The sequence below is a fragment of the Stegastes partitus genome, unplaced genomic scaffold (assembly GCF_000690725.1).
Source record: "Stegastes partitus isolate 25-593 unplaced genomic scaffold, Stegastes_partitus-1.0.2 Scaffold185, whole genome shotgun sequence".
In the NCBI taxonomy this organism is placed as follows: domain Eukaryota; kingdom Metazoa; phylum Chordata; class Actinopteri; family Pomacentridae; genus Stegastes; species Stegastes partitus.
Window position 1 is genome coordinate 304,400 of NW_007577916.1, and position 7,869 is coordinate 312,268.

Below are 7,869 nucleotides of genomic sequence, written 5' to 3' on the forward strand. Positions count from 1 at the left end.
GATGGATGGATGCAAGTTTGGCTAGTGGGTGACTACAAATTTGGTTTCAATGCCATGAATGGTTCAGTCAACCAGCTTTTAAAAATGTTATTTTATATTTAAGACTTTGTGCAGGTTGGAGCAATTTGAAGCTCTTTACAGATGATTAACGCGCTAATCAAAGACATCTTCACATCTCATTGTTTTAACAAGAGTGGTCCGGATCCAGACCAGAATTAAATGGGTTCTTCCTGTGACGAGGTTCTTGTCAGACTAAAGACCGTTTTTCTTTCTTTTTTTTTTTTTTTCTGGTCTTGGAGGATGACAACACATGACAGAGAGCATGACTGGTTCACATACAGTGAGGGTCTGTGTTCCACTATTTGTCAGATATCTGCGGGTTTTCTTATTTCTCACCATTTGATGAGTCAAAATGTCTATTTTTCTTATTAAAGGAAGAAACTATAATTAACAAAACTAGTAACATCCATTCTTCTATGTAGGAACAACCATGTTTCATCTTTGTAACTGGAGTATATAGATCATACATCATGCACTGTGTGGTCTGCTGTTAGTGCTGCTTTAGCGCTGGACTGGTCAAGCTGTGTGAATGTAGTCCAGTATAACATTAATGGGATGACAGCAGATTGAAGTCGGGAGAAACAACAGAGGCTAAAATGTCTTGTATGGGCCAGCATCCCAAAACACAGCTTCCTACATTTCCCATAATGCAACTCGACAACATCTATCAGATTCTCCCTGTGTGGGAAACATCTGACACTCCCAGGCTCTCTGTTGTGCATCTGGAAGCAAAACTAGTCTCAGATGAAACAAATAATGTTTATTATCTTGTAGAAGCATCTCGTATAACTGGTCAACGGATTTTCAAGTCCAAAATCAGCGGCGTGCCTCTTTAATTTTGTCCATTTGTCAAATTGTGGATCGCACAATTTAACACCTGCATCGTCTCTCCTGAATGTGCAGGTGAACTTCACCACGAGCTGCTGCACAGCTGAGACGGGCCTGAGCCAACAGTAAATACTGCACAGAAGGCTGCAGCCAGTGGGTCATTAACTCTCCTACAGACCCAGCCAACGTCATCTCCACCCTTTTCTCTTTCAGACCTGTTTGTGCATCCTAGCACTTTGTAAAAACACTGAAAGATACGAGCTAATTCAACTGCTAATTTATCATTTTGATCATTCGTGTGTAACCTACAACACCAGACCGTGAAGGGAAATGTACCTTCAGTTCTTTATGTGGTCGTGTGGATCGTTGGGAGCCCTTCAGGCATATCTGCTCCACTCAGACAAAGTGGCTCAATCTTGACATTTTCTGTGTGTTTGTGTGCTTTCAGGGACATGCTGATCACAGACTTGGCTGCCACGGTAACCTTTGTGGAGCTGTGCGAGGAGGTGAAAACACTGTGCAGCGTTGCCAAGCAGCAGCCCATCACACTCAAGTGGATTGATGATGAAGGTGGGTGTGCCTGACGGTCACTGTCTATCAGCGAGCATGCTCCGTCTCGTCCTGATGCCACCTGCTGTGTCCTGTTCGATCCCCCCAGCCCTCTAAAGCCTGGCTCAAAGAGGCAGCCAAGGGGCCAGAGAGCCCATTTCCCGGGCTTCTGGCCAGTCCAGAAGTCAGCACTGCCACATCACAGTGTAATGGAACTACTTCCAAGTGTTGCATTTAATCTCTAGCATCACTTTCAGACGGTACCGTGACACGCAATCAACCTGCGTTCTCGCCATCCACGTAAAACGTAGTTCTCGCCCAGACCTGCTACAGGGTTTCTGCCCAGCTGGATGTCACATGTACATGGCGGGTGTATTTTTCTTGTCAGTTTTCCAGAGTTAACGGACATTCTACTCAAAACACATGCTGCTAATCAGCTAAAAAAGATTGTGAGGTGGAGCTGAGTTAATGGTCGTACCAACATCAGATGCCTTAGTGGGAGCCTGCGTCAGGTGACCCGTTCATGTGATAACCGACCTTCTTCTGACCTGCATCCAACCCTGATTGAGAAGGGGATGTGAGGGTGGGTTAGCTGGCACAGGCTAAGCCCTACAGAGAGACTCCATCCGGTGTGTCAGTCTAAATGGGGTAACGCTGAGGGGTCGAACGCTTCAGGGTCGAACGCTTCAGGAGTCCTACTGAGTGGTCGGTCGCTCATGTTTTGGCAGCTCTCAGACCCTTGAGCAGCCAACCACCCCATCTGAGGAATCGTCTGTTGGATTTTTTAATGGTTTACCAGGAAAAGAAATATATTTTCTTCAGCTTAGCTTCTGGGTAACGCAGTCTCTGACGGTGAAATGATTCAAATCAAACAATGTGAGAAGGATGAACCAGTCTTTGAACCTGTTAATGAGTGCAAAGAAGGGATATTTATCATTTGTGTGTGTGTGTGTGTGCGCGTGTGTGTGTGTGTGTGTGTGTAGGGGACCCTTGTACCATCTCCTCTCAGATGGAGCTGGAGGAGGCATTTCGGATTTACAGTCGAACCAAGAAGTCTGGTTTGCTGCTGCATGGTGAGTTGCTCCTTTTGCACATCTCCAGGTCTGTGTAGCACATGTTTGCATGATGTGCATTTGAGAAACTATTTTTTGTATACTAGCTCTTTATCTTGAGCCGCTGTCTGAACCTGGCTCTCTTAGCTCCTACGTGTTGAAGGCCCCGGTCTAAACAGCTTCAGCAAACCAGCCCTCTGCAGACTTCTGCTGGCTCCGGAGGTTATGAAAACAAATAATGGTTGTGGGATTTCATGTTTTTTCTCATTCTTTGCTCCTGAATCCGGGAGTAAAGAAACTCCTTAGTCTGAAATATGCAAGCGGACAATGTCATGAACCCGATGACCAATCTGAGCAACAGCCTGAATGACTAAAGCCACGGAGCAGATGATGGGGAAGTGGCCGTAACATTACAGAGGGCAGAGCAGCATTTTTTAATAAATATTCTGTGGAAATGACTCTCTAAGAAGCAGCGTAGACACATAAAGAAGTTTGTCTTTCGTACACATAGTTTGTCGTTTCATTCTGAGCCTACAGCTGTTGCCATCTTCTGTGTCTTAGATCAAGTGAAATAAATAAGGTGGGATTTCTTCTGTGAACTTCTAGATGAAGATTTAGATGAAGTGCTGGTAGTATTCCTGAAACGTGCTCATTCTCTGTGACAGCAACATGAAAGGTCGCCACCTGAAAGTAGTGTTCACAGTATATCAGCTCACTTTTATGTGAATGTCAGAAAACTGAGACCTCACTACTGTGTATGAAAGTGGCTCTTATTCAAAATACTTCAACAGATGGAGGAGCTAGATGAAGATGTTTTGACCGGTGGAGCCTTGTTAGGAGCTACAGAGTCACTTAGCTTGTATTTGGTGAAAGTAAAATATATTTTTATGTTGAAAAGGTACATTTTATTTACATTTAATGCTGTTTTATGGCATGAAAAACACACTGTGTGGTTACAGTTATCATGGCTAAAATCAGCACTGCTGCTTGAGGACAGGAGAAGAAGAAGAACAGATGAGAATCAGTCAGTTTTCTTTTTCTTTTCCAGTCTTCCCCAGCATCCCGGAGCAGCCTGGCATGCCCTGCCCTGGAGAGGACAGTGAGTGAATCAGCTCTGCCGTCATTTTCTGACTCTTTCAGGTCTCCCAGTTAGTTGATCCGATGCTGTGTGTCTAGCACTGGTCGACTGTTTTCGACGCTTATGTAGAAACCTGGCAGGGTTACCTGGTAGCATGGAGCTGGATGAAAGCTCTCCGGATTCATCTGATTAGACTGCAGCTACAGAAGACTCATCTCTGCACCAGTCTTCAGTCAGGAAAGATTTAGGATCATTACTGCTCGTTAAAATCCACACGCAGTCCTGTTCTGTATTCTGGGCAGATGAAACCAGTGAAACTCAGATCTTACTACCAGAATTGGAAAGCCCTTCTTGTTCAGACCTAGACTGCCACTGTTCTTACATCAATGAGTCTGTCACGTCTACGTTTATGAATTTATGAGGAGGTCTTATTGTTACGCAGACATCCACAACAGACGTGGCTTTGAGAGGGACCAGTTTAGTTTAAACTACAGGTAGTGCTAACAGAGGAAACCAGCTGATCGCAGCACAAAGCAGGAGAGCTGATTAGCTGCTAAATAGCAGCCGATGATCGCCGCAGTGCCAAAGAAAAGACATCACATTACCCTCCAGCTCTCAGTCCCTCAGCTCTGCATTATATGATAGAACTGCTTTGATATCTGCTAGAATGAGGGCACGAGGTGATCCAAGCAGCAAATCCATTTATACCATGCAGCACATTGCCACGCCGGGCATACGTGATTAAAAAGACTAAATTAAGATAAGATAAGATAAGATAATCCTTTATTGATCCCCATAGGGGAAGTTCAGGAAATTATGAGGTTGGAGAGCTTCCTTGTCGCTAAAACACGTAGACTGATGGACTGGGTTTGATCTGCTGTGAACGCTGGTGGCTGGAGAGCAGCACTGCTTTCATTTCATTTAAATTTTTATTTCATTAAAACAGAGCAATTAAACACGACACAGACATTCCTGACTCCTGACATTTAAGAAAAGACTTAAATTAAGAAAAGCATCAACAGCAACACAATAAACATCAAAATATTCACAACAAACACAACAAACATAGGATGAATCAGCTGTCCTCCTGCAGAGCTCACAGTCACGTTTTACTTTACATCCATTTTCTGTAATACTCTAAAAAAAAAACAGAATATTTGACATAATTATTTACTGTCTTTACAATCAGACATAATTAATCCTCAACATACGGCTTTAATTGTTCTGTTAAATGTGAATATTGATTCTTTGGGTTCTTTGTTCAGGTTGTTCCATAAACTGGTTCCTTTCACAGAAGCTCCGTCGCTTCTGTTCTCAATCTGGGTTTTTAAAGATCTCAGTTCATTTAAATCACACTTACTTTCTCTTTTTTCAGATCTGTCCTTCAGATCCTCCATACGTCACGTCTTGTTTACTATTTTCAAATTGTTTATTGATCACAACCTACGTTTCCACTAAAGAGCTGATGTCTCTTCTTTTTGTAATATTGAGATTTACTTTTTTCATCAGTTAAAAAAGTTCCAAATTAACATGAAATAAGTGGAAAAACCCGTCAGTGCAGAAGTTTAGCTGTTACTTTAATTACATGACGAGAAATTCCCCTTTAGCGCTCCACATTCAAATGGTAGATGGAAAAAAAAACAACTCGTGGTCATTAAAATCAAAGCGTCTGTGCTCTCAGGAGCATGACGGTGCTCGGCCAATTTCATGGCAGCCGTCTTATCACTCAATATGATGTCTTTTTTTGCAAATTGGAAAGTCTGACCATGTCACAACAGCAGAGAAATCGCTGCAGTGAATGGATTCGCTCACGGAGGCTTCAACTTTGATCAACTTTGAAATGAATCGAAACACGTTGGAATCACATCGCTGCGATACAACAGTCAGGTTTACAGTCAGCTGCCAGACATTACAGATCTACAGCTTCATTTAGCAGACGCTTTTATCCAAAGCGATGAGAGCAGATACAACACAAGCAAAGATCTAGTCAGGAGAAACCAACCTGGATACGAGACACAGAACGAGTTCAAGTGTGAGAGGGTGTTGATGCCAGTAGCAGGCTGTAGCGAGGTAATAGGAATTATTATTATTTATTTTTTTATGTCTGTCAAGTGCAAAGGTGTTCATTAGTCGATTTGTCAATAAATCTGTTGCGTAAACCTTTTGTTTGGTATCCAGTTAGCAGCCAAACTTACTGGTGCTGCTTCACTAGCATAAAGTTTAGCTCAACAACCACCAACCAGCCGTCAGATCGTCAGCACGCCTTCAAATGTCTGTCACCACTTAAGATGCACCAAATGGTTTTGTTGTGCCACTGGAATTATTTAGATTTCAAATATTTGGTGTGGGGCTGCAGGTGGCTAAGTGGTTAGCACCGTCGCCTCACAGCTAGATTCTAAGTTGTCCGTAGGCGTGAATGTGAGTGTGCTTCGTTAATCCTCACCAGGGTCATGGGGGGCGGAGCCTATCCCAGCTGACTCAGGGTGAAGGCAGGTTCACCTGGACAGGTAACCAGTCTATCACAGGGCTACACTTAGAGACAGACAACCAAGCACACTCACATTCACACCTACGGACAATTTACAATCACCAATTAACCTCAGCATGTTTCTGGACTGTGGGAGGAAGCCGGAGAACCCGGAGAGAACCCACGCTGCACGGGGAGAACATGGAGACTCCACGCAGGAAGATCCCGGGTGTCCTCACCGGGACGCCAACCAGCGACCTTCTAGCTGTGAGGCGCTAACGGTGCTAACCACTGAGACACCTGCAGCCAGATTGAAATCATTGTGGGGTAAATATTTTTTGTGTGTAACGGTGATTCTAGAGTAAAGGTCGAAAGCATCAAACAATAGCAACCGTGACTATGTGGAGAAAATGTCTGACTAGTCTGACCTGTAACATTTCCCACCTGTTGGACGCGTCCATTCCTGTCTCTGTGTAAAAAGGCCTGAACATTGTTCTGAACTTTATATCAGCTCCGGCTGTGTGAGCGGTCGCTGCTGCTGTGGTCGTCCTCCCTCCCTCCCTGCTCGCTGCTCGCTCATGCTGTTTGCTGCACTCCCTCACTGTCTATTTGCTGTGACAGCAGGATTCTGGACTGCACTCCTGAGTGTGTGTGTGTGTGAGTGTGTGTGAGTGTGTGTGTGTGTGATGGGAGGGGAGCCCTGTGCTTTGTCCCTGAGGCAGACCACTGCTGTAGTGTGTGAAGAGCAGAGTGTGACTGTCATTCTGTAGGTAGGTAATGAAGGACACACACACACCAAATGACTGTTGTTGTTCGGCGCTGCTCGTCGGGCCCTCTGTAGAACTGGGCCGTAGTACTTGTGGATTCCTGCTGTGTTTGCTCCCATTCAAACCTCATTAACTTACTGTTGATGTACATGAGGAGGACGAAGGGGGGGCTGGTCGCTGCTGGAGTTGGGGAGGAGAGAATGATTCGAGGAGGGAAGGAGGGAGGAGGCATCGTTGCTCGTTTATTTTTGAATGTTTCTGTTTTTCAAGGCTAACTCAGCGCTGCTATCTCCTGATGAGATATGCAGTAGGAGCTCGTCATTTCTGCGGATAGTGAAGCATTGAAGGATCGGTTGAAATAAGATGGCAAGAAAGCATGTTAACATATTTCCCCCTGTAGGATCTAACCGACATAGAGTTGTGGTTTGTGTTCTTTGATTTGTAATTTCGTACTAAACTTGAAGAAGTAATGTAGAACGACCATTCAATGAGATCATAGTCAAAAGTTAGGACACACACATTGCAGGTCAAAGCTGAAGACATCAACACTCTGGAGTTATGTGGTAAAGAAAAAACTACACAATCACAATATGGTTTAAATTTAAGCCTCCTCCTGCTTTTCCACACTCCTCGTTTCCTTAGCCAGCGTCATGAGAACGTCAGCTGGAGTTCTTCCACCAGTCTTGAAGGAGCTCCAACATATGCAGCCCTTCTCAGCTGCTGTCCTTCATCCTGGACTCCAGCTCCTCCCACACCATCTCAGTCGGCTGGAGGTCTGTGATTATGGAGGCCAGGTGACCTGATGCAGCCGCTCTCCTTCTTGGTCAGACAGTCCTTACAGAGCCTGGAGCTGTGATCTGGCTCATCTGCTGAGGAAAGACGAGTGATGTTCCCCCAAATTTAAATCACATGGCATGGTGTGTTTCTGCAGGATGATGCTGGAGCTGAAGTGAACAAACCTCCGTCTGTGTCACCAGCTGCTGCTTGAACTTGTGACATCAGGACTGTGTATAAATGGCGCGACACCTCCGACTTGTGTCATGTGTCATGTCTACACATTTCCAGCTT

At 44.7% G+C, this 7,869-nt stretch overlaps 1 protein-coding gene across 1 annotated transcript in view; it reads left to right on the forward strand.

The window, feature by feature from the left end:
* The window catches only part of prkcz (protein kinase C, zeta), a 108,608-nt gene that overhangs the window by 8,179 nt on the left and 92,560 nt on the right, over positions 1–7,869 (forward strand). The window contains exons 2-4 of the mRNA XM_008280207.1: positions 1,337–1,458; positions 2,421–2,510; positions 3,538–3,588. Of these exons, the coding sequence (XP_008278429.1) occupies positions 1,337–1,458; positions 2,421–2,510; positions 3,538–3,588 (263 nt within the window). The remainder of the gene's footprint in view (positions 1–1,336; positions 1,459–2,420; positions 2,511–3,537; positions 3,589–7,869) is intronic.